General features: G+C 43.8%; 1 protein-coding gene across 4 annotated transcripts in view; it reads right to left on the bottom strand.

Annotated features, from left to right (window-relative positions):
* Positions 1 to 22,698, bottom strand: part of LOC311135169 (tripartite motif-containing protein 44-like) — a 119,073-nt gene that overhangs the window by 88,520 nt on the left and 7,855 nt on the right. For all 4 annotated transcript variants that reach the window (XM_084169090.1, XM_084169088.1, XM_084169087.1 and 1 more), the window contains exon 3: positions 8,239 to 8,316. In XM_084169090.1, coding sequence (XP_084025216.1) covers positions 8,239 to 8,316 — 78 coding nt within the window. The remainder of the gene's footprint in view (positions 1 to 8,238; positions 8,317 to 22,698) is intronic.

Raw genomic sequence — 22,698 nt, 5'->3', positions numbered from 1 at the left:
AAAAGACACAACCAGCTACACATGCCATGTATAAGAAACAGGAAAACATTACACATTTAGCTCCAAAACAGCTAAAGCCTGTATGTGTTTATAATTTTCTTTCTGCAGGGTTAGCTTCAACTCATAGTCATGCATTGATTAGAAATCTTTAGCATACATATGCCCTAACGGCTACAGAAGATTAGAAAACATCTAAGGCCTGTACACTCAGGGATGGGCAAAAATGACAAAATACAATTACAAAATACCATAAAGATCAATGTATCAAAATAAAATGACAAAATACTTGTATTTTAAAATACAGGAATAGATTTTCAAGTAGCTGTCCCGAGCAGCAACAACATTCTCGGTAAAACAGAAACGTTTTACTTGCTATGACTGTGATATGTTGTTGTTTATCTACCTTAGTTGCACTGACTGCACTGACTGTAAGTCACTCTGAATAAAAGTGTCTGCTAAATGACCAAAATGTTAATGTATGTGTGAAATTGAACATACCAAAATGAACAGCAAAGCACACTGGGTATTATTATGGGCCTTGTTTCGGGGTCATGTCTAAATGAGATACAGCTTAACCTAAATATTCTAACCTGCTACGTTAATTATCCTAAACTGCTGCGTAAATTATCCTAAACCTGCCAAGAAAAGTACATTTTTACAAAAGCTGTATCCCTTCTTGGCAAAATCTTGTTTCAGGGCGGAGCTCATTCGAATAATACTCTGCATGCTTTGCGATTGTCCGTTTTCACATACACGTTTAGTCAATTTAGCAGACACTAAATTAACACACCATAGTGCCATCAGACTTCTGATACCAATACAGGGTGAAAGTGGGCCACAAAATGGTGAACCACTATAAAAAAATGGAATAGAAAAGTATTTTGTATTTTGAAAATACAAATTACAGTTCTCGAAAGTATCTTGTTACAACATACATTGGAGTGTAGTTCAGCCCAGTGTAATACAAATTACAAAATACTCAGAAGTAACTGAAATGCATATTTCAAATACATGTCACAGAAATACTGCACACCTCTGTGTACACTTGTTATGAAACTTTCTGTGAAGGTCCTCTCTTCCTATATAGGTCCTGCTGGTGCTTATCCCCAGTCCCAGGGTTTGTGTAATGTTTTTAAAAGGGCTAAAAAGCATTAATGGAACATTAGGAGCAAATGGCTTTGAACTGTCAGTCCCTCCCTCTGGCAACAATGGCCCGGTCCAAATTAACACTTTTCCAGGGAGATCCAAAGACCCATTCTGCGCTCTCTCTCTCGCTCTCGCTCTGTTATCGGTGTTTCTCTGCCAGCAATCAGATTCTCCAAATTACCCACTAACTCAACAGAGGAGAGGTAAAAAATAATATTTACTTTCGGTGGCATGTATTCATGGCTGCCAAGGGAAGCCAGGCTTCCCAAAAACATTGACCAAAAAACAAACATCAAATCATTTCAATTTAATCTCTCTCTGTTTCATAATTTCCTTCAATTCGCAAGAGGCTGAACGTATCTCATTGGAAAAAGCATCCAAACGAGCGAAGAATCGCCCCTCTCTGTGTCACGGAATCAGCCGAGGCTGCCCCTCCTCCTTGCTCGGGCAGGCTTCGGCGTTCTTCGTCCCCGGAGTACTAGCTGCCACCAATCTATGTTTCGGTGTTTGTCTAGTTTGTCCTGATTGTTTTCACCTGTTTACCATTATGTTATATTGTATTCCCTTTATAACCCCCTGTCTCTCATTGGTTATTATGTGTGATTGTTTTCCATGAGGTCGGCAGTTTCGGGTGTATGCGTATTTTGTTTCCTCCCTGATTGGAGGTTTGTTTGTATTTATATTACTGTGCTAGTAAAGTTCGTCTGCCAGTAGCTCGGTGTCATGAGATGGCCCTCATCGACCACTACAGATGAAGCCTGAGGGAGGACATGCGTCGGGAATTGGCCTGCAGGGACACCAACCTCAGCTTCGACCAACTGGTGGACATGTCCATTCGTCTGGATACCCTGTTGGCTACCCGCGGACGTCCGGATTCAGGGCCGTCCATTCCATCCCCCAGCACTTCCGAGCCGACCCCTATGGAGCTCGGAGGTGCTGGTGCTAGGGAGACCAGGAGAGAGACCAGGAGGGAGGCCGTCCCCTGCACCAACTGGGCAATGATCCCAAACACACCGCCCGGGCAACGAAGGAGTTGCTTCGTAAGAAGCATTTCAAGGTCCTGGAGTGGCCTAGCCAGTCTCCAGATCTCAACCCCATAGAAAATCTTTGGAGGGAGTTGAAAGGCTGTGTTGCCCAGCGACAGCCCCAAAACATCACTGCTCTAGAGGAGATCTGCATGGAGGAATGGGCCAAAATACCAGCAACAGTGTGTGAAAACCTTGTGAAGACTTACAGAAAACATTTGACCTGTGTCATTGCCAACAAAGGGTATATAACAAAGTATTGGGAAACTTTTGTTATTGACCAAATACTTATTTTCCACCATAATTTGCAAATAAATTCATTAAAAATCCTACAATGTGATTTTCTGGATTTTTTTTTCTCATTTTGTCTGTCATAGTTGACGTGTACCTATGATGAAAATTACAGGCCTCTCATCTTTTTAAGTGGGAGAACTTGCACAATTGGTGGCTGACTAAATACTTTTTTTCCCCACTGTAGGTTATCAGCCGGTCCTGGCACCTTGGCATCAGAGCCAGATCAAAGCCCCTGCGGTGGACGAGTGGTTTCGGCGCTCAGAAGAAACCTGGAACGCTGCGCATGTCCATCTGCAGCGGGCTATCAGGCGGCAAAAGGCGAGCGCCGATCGCCACCGTAGTGAGGCTCCGGTGTATGCACCGGGAGATCGGGTCTGGCTCTCGACCCGAAACCTGCCCCTTCGCCTGCCCTGCCGGAAGCTGAGTCGGCAGTTTGTGGGGCCATTTAAAGTCCTGAGGAGATTGAACGAGGTATGCTATAGGTTACAACTGCCCATTAATTACCGCATTAACCCCTCGTTCCATGTGTCTCTCCTCAGGCCGGTGGTGGCTGGTCCACTCCAGGAGAGTGAGATACGAGAGGCTCCTCCGCCCCCGTTGGACATCGAGGGGGCTCCGACGTACTCAGTTCGTTCCATCTTGGATTCGAGGCGTCGGATGGGGGGCCTGCAGTATCTCGTGGAGTGGGAGGGGTACGGTCCGGAGGAACGGTGCTGGGTCCCTAGGAGGGACATCCTAGATCCCTCCATGTTGAGGGACTTCCACCGGAGTCATCCGACTCGCCCTGCTCCGCATTCTCCTGGCCGTCCCCGAGGCTGGGGGGGTACTGTCACGGAATCAGCCGAGGCTGCCCCTCCTCCTTGCTCGGGCAGGCTTCAGCGTTCGTCGTCCCCGGAGTACTAGCTGCCACCGATCTATGTTTCGGTGTTTGTCTAGTTTGTCCTGATTGTTTTCACCTGTTTCCCATTATGTTATATTGTATTCCCTTTATAACCCCCTGTCTCTCATTGGTTATTGTGTGTGATTGTTTTCCGTGAGGTCGGCAGTTTCGGGTGTATGCGTATTTTGTTTCCTCCCTGTTTGGAGGTTTGTTTGTATTTATATTACTGTGCTGGTAAAGTTCGTCTGCCAGTAGCTCAGTGTCCTGCGCTTGACTTCACTCACCGCATACATGTCGCCCTGACACTCTGTATGTGTAGACCATCTATCTGATGCTGTCTGGTCAAAAGTAATATTACATTTTTGCTGCCCATAGCATTGAATGCAAGGGAAGCCAGCGAGCATTTGGCCTCCCTTGATAAAAAAAGTATAAAACAATAGCCAATCAGTGTTGAGCTAAACTAAGTGAGCTCAACTGTGAATCGTCCTGGCGAACCAAAAAAAAGTGTCAAGGGAAGCCAGTTTGGATTTGACTTCACTCCAATCACATCCCATTGAGAGCAAAAAAAAAATCTGATTCTGATCCAACCATAAATTCTTACATTGTGCCCCTGGCCTGAGAGGATGGAAGTTCAATATGTAGCTAGATGTAGTAGGCTAATGTTAACTAGCTGGCCTGGCGCATTGTTGTCCATGAAAGGAATTTAGGCTAGCAAGCAAGAATTTTAGCCAGGTAGCCTAGGACAACAAAAAAGAAAAGCGTGTAATGCATGACAGAGTCATAGACCGTTTTATCAACATGATCGAGGGAAGGATGGCAATAGCGTTTCTCTACAAGTAGGGTGAGTCAACATGTTTTTTCTACTTGCACAAATGCACACACAGACAGACAGACAGACATAAATCAGAACCATGGGCAGCCATATCATAGTTAGCCTACGTTGATTGGACTAAATTGGTTTTGGTATCTTTTAGGTGATTTGATGATGTTGAAGTTGAAATGATGCTGGCATAGTGGAGGCAGCTCCTGTTTTCTTTGCGACTTGTGATAACTTCCCATGGTTCTAACAATAGTTGTTTAGTAGTCTGAAATGTTGGAAACATTAACTTGCTTGACCATGCTGTAGGTCATGTAACTGTTTGTTTCACGCAATATATTTTGTGGACTTCACCGGACAGAGGTTACTCAAATCAAATCAAATCAAATCAAATTTTATTGGTCACATGCGCCGAATACAACAGGTGCAGACATTACAGTGAAATGCTTACTTACAGCCCTTAACCAACAGTGCATTTATTTTAAACAAAAAAAGTAAGAATAAAACAACAACAAAAAAAGTGTTGAGAAAAAAAGAGCAGAAGTAAAATAAAGTGACAGTAGGGAACTCTCAGGTTTTGTGATGAAACAAAGGTGTAGTTGAATTTATTCTGCCACTGTGTCTTCTTATTGTCTCGGCCTTAGGCCTATATATCACGGTCGCAAGGTATTTGAACTAATGGGTTATAGAGCAAACAACGCAATTATCACAACACATAGGTTGTAATATGGCTTTTTTTCTGGCTTCCCCAGTGATTTTACCCACGCACCGCTACTGTTTACTTTCACCCTTTTTTACTCTAAAATAATGTAAAATGGGGGAAAGCCAGAAAGGGGAAGAGAGAGAGGAAGAGAGAGGAAGGGAGAGAGAGGGCCTGTGGCATTCAAATGGCAGTAGTTTCAATGCCCTGCGCCTTTCACGGTTGTGAAGGAAAGTCAACTACAGTGAGCTCCTGGACAATGATACATACAGTAATTCAATTAAAATGCTGTGAAAGGAGAGAAAGAAGGACAAAGGGAGGGAGATGCAGAGAGAGAGGGAAAGATGGAAAGAGCAGGAGAAAGAAAGAAATAGGCCAACACCTTAGTTTTTCCCATGCATTTCTGTTTGTTCCTGGCCTCCCTGTGACAGTTTTAATGTGTACTTTTCTAGATTTTCTGAAGCAGGGAAAAGGGATGGAGCCGGATGGTGTGTGTGTGTGTGTGTTGCTCGGTGCTCCTGATATGGGCCCTGTCTGAAGCGAGCGAGCGAGAGGCAGCCAGCAGCACCACCCCAGCAGGCAGTGTGCCACTGACTGCATTATGCAGAGGAAACAGTAAATAAAATATGAGACAGAGGTAAATATGCTGACTACCTGCTGCCCTGATCCTCCCGGTTAACACATTGTTACCTGCTCTCTGAGACAGACACATAGACACACACACAAGCACGCGCACACTAAACACACACACCACACACACACAGAGACATGCAGGAAGGTTGGCAGGCAGTTAGACAGGCACGCAGGCAGGCAAGCAGGCAAGCAGGCAAGCAGGCAAGCAGGCAAGCAGGCAGGCAGTTAAGCCTAAATCATAGTCTACAGACGCTGAGATGCAATATTCCAGCGTCCCATTGTGACATAGCTACGCGGCTCTGACACCACCATCCGCGGGGGACGCACAGCCCGGACGCGCACCTCCCCACAATTCCCAACCAACGCGTCTCCGGTACGCGTCCTCTATTAATTTGAATGTGTTCACAGTTGGAGAAATTGCTTGAGCTGCGCTCAAATTGCTTGAGCTGTGTGTATATTACTATCCTCGTGGGTAGCGGAAATCCCCAAAAGTCCCCACAAGGATAGAAAAACAAGAAAATGCACAGGTCCCCATGAGGACAAAGGCTATTTTAAGGTTTGGGGTTAAGGTTAGGGTAAGGGTTAGGTTTAGGGGAAATCAATTTTAGGTCCCCACAAGGATAGTAAAACGTGTGTGCTTGTGCGTGTGTGTGTGCGTGCATGTGCGTGTGTGTGCATGCATGCTAGGAGGTGAGTGGATAAAAAAGTTTAACCCCTAACTGCTGTTTACTTATCTCCATGCTCCGTAGGGGGATGGAACAAACATACACCTCTTCCCTTGCTAGACTCATGTTTCCATGCTAAAGTTACATATTTTCAAACTTCCCCATCACACACACCCCTCCCTCTGCCACCGGTGACTGCACTGTATCAGCTTGCAGTCTTGCATAATGAGAAGCTGTGATGTTTGAGAGCGTGGAGAGGACACAGTGACAAATCCACCTAATGGTTCCTGACATGTCAGCCTGCAATGAGGAGGGAAGTGGATTCTCCTGAACACCTCTCTGGTGGGAGTACAGAAGTCAAAAGGTCCAGAAAGGCCTGAGGGCAGCGGGAAGGCCTGGGGGCAGTGCTGGTATTTCAGTATGATAAATTGCCGGGGCTGGTGCTGCCCATAAGGGTATTACCTGTTCAAATTAACCTGCTACATTATGGTGCATGGCTGCGGGTCAGCTCTCAGCGGGAGACAGAGTTATGTAACGACACAGCAGAGTGTTAGGCCTGCAGGGTTCGCTGGATGGCCAGATTCAACACTCTCTATGGTAAATAAATTAGACCTGGCTGGTTAGCACTGACCTAACTCCCAGACATGCACGCACACACACAGTTCTATTTCCAGTGACTATGTCCCTGTTACGTGAATTATTTAACAAACTATTTCAGTTTCTCTGTGCGTCTCCCAAAAGGTTGTAAGTCTTTTGGGATTTAAGTAACGGCCAGAGTCCCGGTCTGCATAGTCAGAGATATTTATTCATTGAGAATTCTGCCATCACAATTTCAGAGTCCATCTTTTATACTCATACGTCATACAAAAATAAATCCCTCCCCTCTGTAGGCGGGCTGTAGTTTTCCACTCTAAAACTGCTCTACTGACCTTCAGTTCACACAAACACACATATACACACATACATACACACATACACACACACACACACACACATATCCTACTCCCTGCTTTACTCAGTTATTGCCGTTCTCACAATATTCTGCACCATGTTTTCATAACAGTTTCTCCCCTCCCTAAATTGGGAGGCCTCTTTATCTTAGTTTCTCAGTTGTCTTTGTTGTCTGGCCTAACTCTTACTCACATTGCTAAATAGTGGCTCAATGCCATAGCCTTTACTGGTCCTACACTCACACATTTCTAACACATTATACACAGTTTCAGGGTGTAATAATTAGTCATTAATAATTAATCTATCAGTCCCCAAACTAACCAATCTGGGCAGGAATTACAGCTATCCTTTCCAAGGTCGACCTGGGATAGTGAAAGTCTATTTCAGTTGTAGGGAAACTCTACTAATATCACTCTATTAACAGGACCCCTGCCAAATAACCAACTCTATGTCAAACATGCATGTTCAATCACTTGCGCTAAACAAGAAGCTACCTAAAGGAACACCTGCAGTCACTAGCACTGTATGAATGCAATCCAGGACTCTGTGCTATGTCTCAGTAGTAAACAAGGATGTTGTGACGATATCTTGTCTATAGTACTGCTCAACAGAGCCATGTATGTGTGTCTGGGATGAGATGAAGACAGATTTAGGTGGTGATGTCATAAATCTCTAGGTTCTTAGACAGGGAGCCAAATGGAAGCCCTCCCAGTGAAAGGAACACAGTGAATAGATGGGAATAAGTGGCTCCCATGTATATCCCCTCTGTCTCATTTAGGACGTAATCTCTGTGTAATCCATCTTTAGCTCACGCTAGACTGATGTGTTATACTGCTGGGATTTGTTGTTATAGAATTTGAATGAAGAGAATCCTCATCAGACGTTCTCCTTCATTTTACATTTACATTTTAGTCATTTAGCAGACGCTCTTATCCAGAGCGACTTACAGTTAGTGAGTGCATACATTTTTCATACTGGCCCCCCGTGGGAAACGAACCCACAACCCTGGCGTTGCAAGTGCCATGCTCTACCAACTGAGCTACAGGGGACTGTACAAAGCAATGTTCGAGGTAGAAACACCATCGGCCATATTGGAATGTAAGTTGTAACAGTTTGGTTGTACTGACCTCAGGGTTGGTCCACTTGGTCTTGATGTGGTCAGCCATGTTCTGTGTGCAGCCCAGCAGGTCGTAACCCTCCCTGCTCTGGAGGAGAACAAAGACACCACAGAGACACAGTCAAACAATTTGAAGTTGATTTTTAAACTTTGTCAAATTCCATCACTCCTAGGCTTCATCTTTTATCATTCTAAATATTCCTAAGAGGAAAAATTGGTACTACAATGATACAATGATAAAGAATGTTTGTTTAGTTTTTTTGGATGCTCTTATCCAGAGCGACTTACTGTAGTGAGTGCATACAATTTTTTACTTAATCATCACTGATAATATCCTGATAATGTCATGATCATGTCTTGATAATATCCTGATAATGTCCTGATAATGTCTTGATAATGTCCTGATAATGTATTGTAACGGTCATCAAAATTGATAAAAGATTTTAAAAACAATTCTAATAAATGCAATAGTTGGACAATGGATGAAGATACTCCTAACTTTTAGAATGTTTTAAATTCATCAGATATTGACCGAATTATAGCACATAACACATTTTACTGGCACAGACAAATAATTAATGGAGTTCAGGGATTATGATGGGAATTCAGGTATTCAATGTATTGTCAAATTTCACTTATTTTTCTTAGAATGCACTCATATATACATTTTCTAATGGTATCAGATATTTGTTACAATATGTTGTGTTAAAATATAGAAAATGATATGTACCTAATTAGCATAAACACAATGGGTGTATTTTAGTATATGAATAAAGTAACATAAAAGGGGTGGAACAGGGCTGCAACCACCAAAAACTTGCTATGTCTACCTGCACTGTCTAGACTGCCTAATTAAACAGTTAAATTGGATTGAAAATGTAATCAGCGTAATCCCCAAAAGTGATTTTTATCATGAAAGGGCCATAAACAATAACTAGTAATGTTGCATACTCAAACAAAGGTTGAAATCTCACCTTTCTGGTAAAAACAGTTATAAATTGCTGAGGTGAAGTCACTTTTGAGGATACAAGCTCAAGTACACAGTACAAATATGAAATATTTTATATGATGTATTTCCTATTCAATAAAACTGTATGAATAAGGCTTGCATTGACTTATATGCTTTCTAAATATAGCATAATCAAATTATAAAATGACTAACTATAAGATTTTACCCTCCTTATAATTGTAAAATACATATTTGTATGTTTAGCATTAGAGACAATGTGCATAGAAGTCAATTCGACCTCAACCCAATTGAGATGGTTTGGGATGAGTCGGACGGCTGTCACGCCCTGACTCTGGGGACTCGTATTTGTTGAGTCAGGGTGTGTATTTTCTGTGTGGTATGTTCCTATGTTGTATTTTCTAGGTTTAGATCTAGATCGTCTAGATCTATGTTGGCCGGTGTGGTTCCCAATCAGAGGCAGCTGTCGCTCGTTGTCTCTGATTGGGGACCATACTTAGGCAGCCTATTATAGCACTCGTGGGTTGTGGGATCTTGTTCCGTGTTAAGGTATGTTGTGTTGTGCTGCCTTGGACTTCACATTTCGTTTTGTTTGTTATTTTGTCGTTGTGTTTGATATTTAATTTATCTAATTGATCAGCTGTGGTCAAAGCCAAAATGAGTATGACATCCGGGCATTTAAAGTATTCTCAATTTTGGAAATGCTGCAAACTTTTAAAATCATTATTTTTTCGCATTCTCAAACTGCCTACTATTTAGGACACGAGTATGAGTATTCATTGACCCTGAGATACGCCCACTCTTTGACTGGAAGGAGAGTGATAGCACTAATTGTTGAGAGTGAATTGTTTGTTGCAGAAAGTTAAGCTTAACAGGCTGGAGTCTATTTGTTTCATTTTCTTTTTCTTTGTTCTGGGTGTATTTACCGACAGCTTGTATGGGTTTGGGAAAATACATCAGTTATTGTCTCTTATTTTTTTACTCTACTGTAAATCGTTATATCTGTGACACGGATTCTGTTGCTATGTCTATTCTCATGGAGGCTTCCCAATTCGGAGGAAAAAATTAGAGTTCTGTGCGCTGCAGGGGCTGTATTTACTATGCTCTATTCTGGGACAATGTGGACCAACTGGAGTTCCAATGCAACCATTGTTCACTCGCAGAGGACTATAGCGAAGAAGTGGCTACTCTTAGCAAACAGATTTTACACAATCTACTGGGGAAAGCACTCACACCTTCCTTCTCTACTCCACAGACTGGACACCGTTTCGATGTGCTGAGAGTATCACTGCCATGTCAACACTCATTGAATTAATGGCCAATGCCTTCCAGGGACCCCTCCCAGAAGAAGTCTCCCACTTCCTTAGAAAATGGAGCAGGACCATTGCTTCTGATGGATTTAGTGGACGATTACTGTCACCATTCCTACTGCCCAACCATGGAAGCGCGTCAACCGCCGTAGGGCTAATGGAGGGAAGCGGCCTGTGGCGAGTGGGGCTTCTTTGGCGTTGGGAAGGCCGACCCGAATCCAGTTGTCGAACAGCTTCGCACTCCTGGCTTCAGAGGTTCCAGCGCAATTGTCCCCTATCCTGACTCCTTCCCAGGGGGATTCTGCATTGGATTCTTCCTTGGACTCGGATCACCTGACCTCGAGGGTGTCTGACGCACCGGCTCCTCCGTCAGCCACAATGTTTTTTTTTTGCGGCTGGCTCGAGGAGCAAAAACAGCCGGACCTCCTCTTCCATCTCACCAGCCGTTATAATCGGCAGCTCTATGGGGCAAAAACCTTTTGCTATCATGGGGCTCGGGTACAGGACATTACTAGGCTGCGTCCTACCATTTTACTCCAGAACACGGAGGCTATCGCTGTCGTAATCCATGTGGGAATGTCGTAATCCATGCGGTGTGCTGTCGTAATCCATGCGGTGTGTATCAGAGACTGGTGGTAATCCAGCCATCTTCTGGAAAGTGGTAAAATCTTTTAAACAAAACTCCACCCACTCGTTGCCCAAGCAGGTTTTGACAGCCTCTGGTCCCATTACCATTACATCCCATACATTATTACATTACCAATACTTATTTTCCACCATAATTTGCAAATAAATTCATTAAAAATCCTACAATGTGATTTTCTGGATTTTTTTTTCTCAATTTGTCTGTCATAGTTGACGTGTACCTATAATGAAAATTACAGGCCTCTCTCATCTTTTTAAGTGGGAGAACTTGCACAATTGGTGGCTGACTAAATACTTTTTTTCCCCACTGTATATGCCACATCGGCAGGATAGAACGGCTGACTCCGGTAAGATAAGGGATGGCGGTCTGTGTATATTTGTAAACAACACCTGGTGCATAAAATCTAATACTAAGGAAGTCTCGAGGTTTTGCTCGCCTGAGGTAGAGTATGTCATGATAAGCTGTAGACCCCACTATTTACCAAGAGAGTTTTCATCTATATTTTTCGTAGCTGTCTATTTACCACCACAAACCGATGCAGGCACTAAGATTGCACTCAATGAGCTGTATAAGGCCATAAGTAAACAGGAAAACGCTGGGGACTTTAATGCAGGGAAACTTCAATCCGTTCTACCTAATTTCTACTAGCATGTTAAATGCTTCGTCAACCATTTTGAAAAGAAGGTTGACGACATCCGATCCTCATTTATTAAGTGAAATGACACCGCTGGTCCTGCTCACACTGCCCTACCCTATGCTTTGACTTCTTTCTCCCCTCTCTCTCTCCAGATGAAATCTTGAGACTTGTGACGGCCGGCCGCCCAACAACCTGCCCGCTTGACCCTATCCCCTCCTCTCTTCTCCAGACCATTTCCGGAGACCTTCTCCCTTCCCTCACCTCGCTCATCAACTCATCCTTGACCGCTGGCTATGTCCCTTCCGTCTTCAAGAGAGCAAGAGTTGCACCCCTCCTCAAAAAACCTGCACTCGATCCCTCCGATGTTAACAACTACAGACCAGTATCCCTTCTTTCTTTTCTCTCCAAAACTCTTGAGCGTGCCGTCTCTAGCCAACTCTCCTGCTATCTCTCTCAGAATGACCTTCTTGATCCAAACCAGTCAGGTTTCAAGACTGGTCAATCAACTGAGACTGCTCTTCTCTGTGTCACGGAAGCTTTCCGCACTGCTAAAGCTAACTCTCTCTCCTCTGCTCTTATTCTTCTAGACCTATCTGCTGCCTTTGATACTGTGAACCATCAGATCCTCCTCTCCACCCTCTCTGAGTTGGACATCTCCGGCGCTGCTCACTCTTGGATTGCGTCCTACCTGACAGGTCGCTCCTACCAGGTGGCGTGGCGAGAATCTGTCTCCGCACCACGTGCTCTCACCACTGGTGTCCCCCAGGGCTCAGTTCTAGGCCCTCTCCTATTCTCTCTATACACCATGTCACTTGGCTCTGTCATATCCTCACATGGTCTCTCCTATCATTGCTACGCAGACGACACACAATTAATTTTCTCCTTTTCCCCTTCTGATAACCAGGTGGCGAATCACATCTCTGCATGTCTGGCAGACATATCAGTGTGGATGTTGGATCACCACCTCAAGCTGAACCTCGGCAAGACGGAGCTGCTCTTCCTCCCGGGGAAGGACTGCCCGCTCCATGATCTCGCCATCACAGTTGACAACTCCATTGTGTCCTCCTCCCAGAGTGCGAAGAACCCTGTCGTTCTCCGCTAACATCAAAGCGGTGACCCGATCCTGCAGGTTCATGCTCTACAACATTCGCAGAGTACGACCCTACCTTACACAGAAAGCAGCACAGGTCCTATTCCAGGCACTTGTCATCTCCCGCCTGGATTACTGCAACTCGCTGTTGGCTGGGATCCCTGCCTGTGCCATTAAACCCCTACAACTTATCCAGAACGCTGCAGCCCGTCTGGTGTTCAACCTTCCCAAGTTCTCTCATGTCACCCTGCTCCTCCGCACACTCCACTGGCTTCCAGTTGAAGCTTGCATCTACTACAAAACCATGGTGCTTGCCTATGGAGCTGTGAGGGGAACGGCACCTCCTTACCTTCAGGCTCTGATCAGACCCTACACCCAAATGAGGGCACTACGTTCATCCACCTCTGGCCTGCTAGCCCCCCTACCTCTATGGAAGCACAGTTCCCGCTCAGCCCAGTCAGCTCTGGCACCCCAATGGTGGAACAAGCTCCCCCACGACGCCAGGACAGCGGAGTCACTGACCACCTTCCGGAGACACTTGAAACCCTACCTCTTTAAGGAATACCTGGAATAGTATAACAGTAATCCTTCTAACCCCCCCCCCCCAAAAAAAAAAATTGGGTGGTTGTCCAACGGGCTATCCTAAGTTGAATGCAACAATTTGTTAGATAAGAGCGTCTGCTAAATGACTAAAATGTAAATGTGCAACCAGATGGAAAAAAACTCTAGACCACCTTTACTCCACACACAGAGACGCGTACAAAGCTCTCCCTTGCCCTCCATTTGGCAAATCTGACCATAACTCTATCCGCCTGATTCCTGCTTATAAGCAAAAACTAAAGCAGGAAGCACCAGTGACTCGGTTAATAAGGAAGTGGTCAGATGACGCAGATGCTAAGCTACAGGACTTTTTTGCTACCACAGACTGGAATATGTTCCGGGATTCTTCCGATAGCATTGAGGAGTACACCACATCAGTCACTGGCTTCATCAATAAGTGCATCGATGACGTCATCCCCACAGTGACCGTACGTACATACCCCAACCAGAAGCCATGGATTACAGGCAACATCCACACTGAGCTAAAGGTTAGAGCTGCCGCTTTCAAGGAGCGGGACTCTAACCCGGACGCGTATAAGAAATCCCTCCGACGAACCATCAAACAGGCAAAGAGTGAATACAGGACTAAGATTGAATCGTACTACACCGGCTCTGAATCTTGTCGGATGTGGCAGGGCTTGAAATCTATTACAGACTACAAAGGGATACACAGCCGCGAGCTGCCCAGTGACACAAGCCTACCAGACGAGCTAAATCACTTCTATGCTCGATTCGAGGCAAGCAACATTGAAGCATGCATGAGAGCACCAGCTGTTCCGGATGACTATGTGATCAAGCTCTCTGTAGCTGATGTGAGTAAGACTTTTAAGCAGGTCAACATTCACAAGGCCGCAGGGCCAGACAGATTACCAGGACGTGTACTCCGAGCATGTGCTGACCAACTGGCAAGCATCTTCACTGTAATACCAACATGTTTCAAGCAGACCAACATAGTCCCTGTGCCCAAGAACACTAAGATAACCTGCCTAAATGACTACCGACCCGTAGCACTCACGTCTGTAGCCATGAAGTGCTTTGAAAGGCTGGTCATGGCTCACATCAACACCATTATCCCAGAAACCCTAGACCCACTCCAATTTGCATACCGCCCCAACAGATCCACAGATGATGAAATCTCTATTGCACTCCACACTGCCCTCTCCCACCTGGACAAGAGGAACACCTACGTGAGAATGCAATTCATTGACTACAGCTCAGCGTTCAACACCATAGTGCCCTCAAAGCTCATCACTAAGATAAGGACCCTGGGACTAAACACCTCCCTCTGCAACTGGATCCTGGACTTCCTGACGGGCCGCCCCCAGGTGGTAAGGGTAGGTAACAACACATCTGCCACGCTGATCTTCAACACGGGGGCCCCTCAGGTGTGCGTGCTCAGTCCCCTCCTTTACTCCCTGTTCACCCATGACTGCATGGCCAGGCACGACTCCAACGCCATCATTACGTTTGCAGACGACATAACAGTGGTAGGCCTGATCACCGACAATAATGAGACATCCTATAGGGAAGAGGTCAGAGACCTGGCTGTGTGGTGCCAGGATAACAACCTCTCCCTCAACGTGACCAAGACAAAGGAGATCATTGTGGACTACAGGAGTAAAAAGAGGACTGAGTACGCCCCCATTCTCATCGACGGGCTGTATGGGAACAAGTTGAGAGCTTCAAGTTCCTTGGTGTCCACATCATCAACAAACTATCATGGTCCAATCACACCAAGACAATTGTGAAGAGGGCACGACATAGCCTATTCCCCCTCATGAGTCTGAAAAGATTTTGCATGAGTCCTTAGATCCTCATAAAGTTCTACAGCTGCACCATCGAAGGCATCCTGACTGATTGCATCACTGCCTGGTATGGCAACTGCTCGGCCTCTGACCGCAAGGCACTACAGAGGGTAGTCCCTATACCAGGCGGTGTCAGAGGAAGGCTGTAAAAATTATCAAAGACTCAAGCCACCCTAGTAATAGACTGTTCTCTCTGCTACCACACAGCAAGTGGTACCGGAGTGCCAAGTCTAGGTCCAAAAGGCTTCTTAACAGCTTCTACCCCCAAGCCATAAGACTCCTGAACAGCTAATCATGGCTACCCGGACTATTGTCATTACCCCCCCCACCACCACCCCTACCCCCTCTTTTACGCTGCTGCTACTTTGTTTATTATTTTTGCATAGTCACTTTAACTCTACCCACATGTACATATTACCTCAATTACCTCGACTAACCGGTGCCCCACACATTTACTCTGTACCGGTACACCCTGTATATAACCTCCCTACTGTTATTTTATTTTACTGCTGCTCTTTAATTATTTGCTATTTTAATTTTTTTTCTTTAACTGCATTGTTGGTTAAGGGCTTGTAAGTAAGCATTTCACTGTAATGTCTACACCTGTTGTATTCGGTACATTTGGCAAATACAGTTTGATTTGATTTGATTTGAAAGAGTTGCCAGAGTAAAATGAAAGCAATCAATCCAGCAAGATGTGACAAGTGGATTTTGCACCTCTCAAACACAGGAAATAGATGGCTGAAAAAGACCGATCCTCATGTGGGTGGGACATTCACGTTGCTAATGTTATCTCTCTACTCCCTCCGTAGTCAAGATGATGATGTGTCATTCTCGCTCCATGATATCTCCTCTGCCCACAGAGAGCAGTTAGTTAGTCGGTGAGTCACGGGACGGGAGGGGACGGCTTGTAAAACTCCTGCATTAAAAAGCCATCTGGGAAGGAGCCACGATGCAGGATGGAATTGATCCCTAGCCAAAATGACACTAGAATATCTTCCAAACACATTATTAATAGGGCTGGATAATTGGGAGGATTTGTCATGATGTCATTGTAGCTGTCACATGATGGCATATATTATTATTATTATTAATACATGACATCATTATGTGTTAAACATATGGAGATACTCTGCTCTACTCTTCTAGAGCCCTAGTGTGTTGACTTGAAGTACTCTATGAGTGCCTCAACGCTTTTAGTACACTACTATCATTTGATATTCCTCAGCTCTACTAGTGCACTACTACCATTTGATATTCCTCAGCTCTACTAGTGCACTACTATCATTTGACTTTACAGACACATAAACAATATTGTTTGTATCGTTTCTCCTATAGGGGATGTATTGTGCATGTTATGCAGATCATATACAGTAGAGAGCATATAAGGAGTCACATACAGGCTGTGTCACTGTGCTGTATGCTCTCTCACCATTAAGAATACATATGTAGTTCTGCTACTCAAGGACAGAGGTGGCTTATATATCTCACTCCCTTTACAATGGAATGTAAGTTATATGTTATATATGGTGGGAATGTGCTTATATCTATGTTATACATGGTGGGACTGTGCTTATATCTATGTTATAAATGGTGGGACTGTGCTTATATCTATGTTATAAACGGTGGGAATGTGCTTATATCTATGTTAGCACCTTTACAAAGTATTCATACCCATGCACTGCACTACACGTCACTTCCTGTTGAATGCGGAACGCTCTTTCCATATTATGTCTATCTCTGATAAGCTACCTCAGAAAGGGCTGAAAATAGCTGATATTAATATATGTAGCCTTAGAATAAGGTTCATGAAATCAATAACTTGTTAACAGCAGATAACATTAATATACTAGCCATTTCTGAGACTCACTTAGATAATTCATTTGATAATACAGCAGTAGCAATACAATAACATTGCTGTATATATTCAGAGCCATATCCCTGTAATGCTTAGAGAAGATCTCATGTCAAGTGTTATTGAAGTGTTGTGGTTGCAGGTTCACTTGGCACATCTAAAGCCTTGTCTTTTGGGGTGTTTCTATAGGCCACCAAGTGCTAACAGTCAGTATCTAAATAATATTTGTGAAATGCTTGATAGTGTATGTGATGTAAACAGAGAGGTATGATGATGTTAAAAATATATGTTGGTCTGATGTGATTAATAAGGAGCATCCAGACACTGCACTTGATGAATTTATGAAATTACTTCTTCCAATAATTGATAAACATGCACCTGTTAAGAAACTGACTGTTAGAACTGTTAAGGCTCCATGGATTGATGAGGAATTGAAAAACTGTATGGTTGAAAGAGATGGGGCAAAAGGAGTGGCTAATAAGACTGGCTAACTTACTGCAAATTAAGAAATGATGTGACTAAACTCAACAAAAAGAAGAAGAAACAGTATTATGATAGTATTATTCTCTCACGTCACCCCCCTCCTCCGCACACTCCACTGGCTTCCAGTTGAAGCTCGCATCCGTTACAAGACCATGGTGCTTGCCTATGGAGCAGTGAGGGGAACGGCACCTCCGTACCTTCAGGCTCTGATCAGTCCCTACACCCAAACGAGGGCATTGCGTTCATCCACCTCTGGCCTGCTGGCTCCCCTTCCTCTGCGGAAGCATAGTTCCCGCTCAGCCCAGTCAAAACTGTTCGCTGCTCTGGCACCCCAATGGTGGAACAAGCTCCCTCACGACGCCAGGACAGCGGAGTCACTCACCACCTTCCGGAGACATTTGAAACCCCACCTCTTTAACCCCCCCCCCCCCCCAAAAAAAAATAAAAAATAAAAAAAAGTTGTAAAGTGGTTAACCCACTGGCTATAGGGTGAATGCACCAATTTGTAAGTCGCTCTGGATAAGAGCGTCTGCTAAATGACTTAAATGTAAAAATGTAATGAAGCCAAGATCAATGATATACAGAATGATGGAAAAAAAACTTTGGAGTACTTTAAATAAAATTATGGGCAGAAAGACAAATTCAACTCCACCTTTCATCGAATCAGATGGCTTATTCATCACAAAACCATTTGATGTTGCAAATTATTTTAATGATTATTTCATTGGCAACATGGGCAGACTTAGGCAGGAAATGCCAACAACGAACAGTGAGCCATCGTACTGATGCATAAAAAAACTAATAATGAAAGAAAAGCATTGCAAGTTTGAATTTTGTGAAGTTAGTTTGGAAAAATGTATTGTTATCAATCAATAATGACAAACCTCTTGGCATTGACAACTTAGATTAAAAGCCATTGAGGATGGTAGCTGACTCTATAGCCACTCCTATCGGTCATATCTTTAATCTGAGCCTAGATGAAATTCTTTGTCCTCAGGCCTGTACGGAAGCAAAAGTCATTCCGCTACCCAAGAGTGGTAAAGACGCCTTTACTGGTTCTAACAGCAGACCTATCAGCTTGCTGCCAGCTCTTAGCAAACTGTTGGAAAACATTGTGTTTGACCAATGTGAGAGTAAAAATTACCTGCTTTGTTTTATATTTATAGTTAACAATTACAGTGGGGAGAACAAGTATTTGATACACTGCCGATTTTGCAGGTTTTCCTACTTACAAAGCATGTAGAGGTCTGTAATTTTTATCATAGGTACACTTCAACTGTGAGAGACGGAATCTAAAACAAAAATTCAGAAAATCACATTGTATGATTTTTAAGTAATTAATTTGCATTTTATTGTATGACATAAGTATTTGATACATCAGAAAAGCAGAACTTAATATTTGGTACAGAAACCTTTGTTTGCAATTACAGAGATCATATGTTTCCTGTAGGTCTTGACCAGGTTTGCACACACTGCAGCAGGGATTTTGGCCCACTCCTCCATACAGACCTTCTCCAGATCCTTCAGGTTTCGGGGCTGTGGCTGGGCAATGCGGACTTTCAGCTCCCTCCAAAGATTTTCTATTGGGTTCAGGTCTGGAGACTGGCTAGGCCACTCCAGGACCTTGAGATGCTTCTTACGGAGCCACTCCTTAGTTGCCCTGGCTGTGTGTTTCGGGTCGTTGTCATGCTGGAAGACCCAGCCACGATCCATCTTCAATGATCTTACTGAGGGAAGGAGGTTGTTGGCCAAGATCTCGTGATACATGGCCCCATCCATCCTCCCCTCAATACGGTGCAGTCGTCCTGTCCCCTTTGCAGAAAAGCATCCCCAAAGAATGATGTTTCCACCTCCATGCATCACGGTTGGGATGGTGTTCTTGGAGTTGTACTCATCCTTCTTCTTCCTCCAAACACGGCGAGTGGAGTTTAGACCAAAAAGCTCTATTTTTGTCTCATCAGACCACATGACCTTCTCCCATTCCTCCTTTGGATCATCCAGATGGTCATTGGCAAACTTCAGAAGGGCCTGGACATGCGCTGGCTTGAGCAGGGGGACCTTGTGTGCGCTGCAGTATATGAATCCATGACTGCGTAGTGTGTTACTAATGGTTTTCTTTGAGACTGTGGTCCCAGCTCTCTTCAGGTCATTGACCAGGTCCTGCCGTGTAGTTCTGGGCTGATTCCTCACCTTCCTCATGATCATTGATGCCCCACGAGGTGAGATCTTGCATGGAGCCCCAGACCGAGGGTGATTGACCGTCATCTTGAACTTCTTCCATTTTCTAATAATTGCACCAACAGTTGTTGCCTTCTCACCAAGCTGCTTGCCTATTGTCCTGTAGCCCATCCCAGCCTTGTGCAGGTCTACAATTTTATCCCTGATGTCCTTACACAGCTCTCTGGTCTTGGCCATTGTGGAGAGGTTGGAGTCTGTTTGATTGAGTGTGTGGACAGGTGTCTTTTATACAGGTAACGAGTTCAAACAGGTGCAGTTAATACAGGTAATGAGTGGAGAACAGGAGGGCTTCTTAAAGAAAAACTAACAGGTCTGTGAGAGCCGGAATTCTTACTGGTTGGTAGGTGATCAAATACTTATGTCATGCAATAAAATTCAAATTAATTACTTAAAAATCATACAATGTGATTTTCTGGATTTTTGTTTTAAATTCCGTCTCTCACAGTTGAAGTGTACCTATGATAAAAATTACAGACCTCTACATGCTTTGTAAGTAGGAAAACCTGCAAAATCAGCAGTGTATCAAATACTTGTTCTCCCCACTGTATATGCTTAAGATTGGTAAAGAGATTTTGATAACTTGCAATACTATGCTTCTGAGAAGGGATGGTTCCACTCTCTGCTCCCTGCAGCTGGTCTGTGCGTATCGTCAAGGATATGGGGCGACTCAGAGATAACTTGTGACTCGGGATAGAGATAAAACTTGAGGAACAACCTGTTATCGTTTTGTATCATCTTTACTTCTGAGTAACTTGGTCACACGGCATAAGACAAAGAGCCTCTGAGAAGTGACCACAGTGTCTCAGTTCATCCTGTTCTTCTGTTACCTTTCAAGGGCACAGCTGTGTAAGGATGTGAGGTGAACAGGTTGGCTTGAATGGAGGGGAGTAACGGAACTAACTTTATCACTTGTTTGTGCGCTATGAACCGATACACATAGCCACGAGAAGAAAACAAGGTAGATTGTTTTCTTCCGAGCTGACGTGGAGGAGTGGAACCAGCCATGACTAAGCATTTTTAGGTCCACTATATAAGATGTCTGTTTATCTCTGTATGTCAGAGCTCTCGGCCCAACACTCAAGAGTCTTGGGTCGACCAGCCTCATTATTGCAGACCACTCACCCAATTCACTTGTGTGTGTGGTGTGACCTACTCCCTTATTAATACGTTTTGAATAAAGTAATATCCTGATTGGTGATTGACCTTGTCTCTCCTCACTGTTAATGTAGAATTTCCACGACACCAAATACAATGCTATTTCTCTGTAAACAAATTAACAACATACTTTCAGCATGCTTATAGAGAAAAGCACTCAACATGTACTACACTGACACAAATAACTGATGATTGGTTGATGGAAAATTGATAGTAAGAAGATTGTGGGAGCTGTACTGCTAGATTTCAGTGCAGCCTTTGATAATATTGACTATAACCTGTTTAATAAATAAAAAATAAATTATGTGTTATGGCTTTTCAACCTCTGCCATATCATGGATTCAGAGCTACTGTATCTATCTAATCGAACTCAGAGGGTTTTCTTTAATGGAAGCTTCTCTAATGTCAAACATGTAAAGTGTGGTGTACCGCAGGGCAGCTATCTAGGCCCTCTACTCTTTTCTATTTTTACCAATGACCTGCCACTGGCAGTAAACAAAGCATGTGTGCCCATGTATGCTGATGATTCAACCATATACGCATCAGCAACCACAGCTAATGAAGTCACTGAACTCCTTAACAAAGAGTTGCAGTCTGTTTTGGAATGGGTGGCCAGTAATAAACTGGTCCTGAACATCTCTAAAACTGAGAGAATTGTACTTGGTACAAATCATTCCTTAAGTTCTAGACCTCAGCTGAATCTGGTAATGAATGGTGTGGCTGTTGAACAAGTTGAGGAGACTAAATTACTTGGTGTTACCTTCGATTGTAAACTGTCATGGTCAAAACATATAGATTCAATGATTGTAATGATGGGGAGAGGTCTGTCCGTAATAAAGAGATGCTCTGCTTTTTTGACACCACACTCCACAAAGCAAGTCCTGCAGGCTCTAGTTGTATCTTATTTTGATTATTGTCCATGTCATATGGTCAAGTGCTGCAAAGAAAGTTAGTTAAGCTGCAGCCGGACCAGAACAGAGCCGCACGGCTTGCTCTTCATCGTAATCAGAGGGCTAATATTAATACTATGCATGCCAGTATCTCTTGGCTAAGAGTTGAGGAAAGACTGACTGCGTCACTTCTTATTTTTATTAGAAACATTAACGTGTTGGAAATTCCAAATTGTTTGCATAGTCAACTTACACACAGCACTGACACACACACTTACCCCATCAGACATACCACCAGGGGTCTTTTCATAGTCCCCAAGTCCAGAAAAAAATCAACGAAACGTACAGTATTATACAGAGCCATGAGTGCATGGAACTCCCTTCCATCTTATATAGCGCATGTGAACAGCAAACCTAGTTTAAAAACAAATAAAGCAAACCTCACGGCACACCGCCTCTCCCACATGTGACCTACTTGTTGTGTGTATTTACAGACATGTACAGTTGAAGTCGGAAGTTTACATACACTTAGGTTGGAGTTATTAAAACTCGTTTTTCAACCAATCGACAAAATACTTGTTAACAAACTATAGTTTTGGCAAGTCGGTTAGGAAATCTACTTTGTGCATTTCACAAGTAATTTTTCCAACAATTGTTTACTGACAGAATATTTCGCTTATAATTCACTGTATCACAATTCCATTGGGTCAGAAGTTTACATACATTAAGTTGACTGTGCCTATAAACAGCTTGGAAAATTCCAGAAAATGATGTCATGGCTTTAGAAGCTTCTG

The sequence above is a fragment of the Coregonus lavaretus genome, assembly GCF_964263955.1.
Source record: "Coregonus lavaretus genome assembly, chromosome: 9".
In the NCBI taxonomy this organism is placed as follows: domain Eukaryota; kingdom Metazoa; phylum Chordata; class Actinopteri; order Salmoniformes; family Salmonidae; genus Coregonus; species Coregonus lavaretus.
This window is presented reverse-complemented; position numbering and strand designations above follow the sequence as displayed.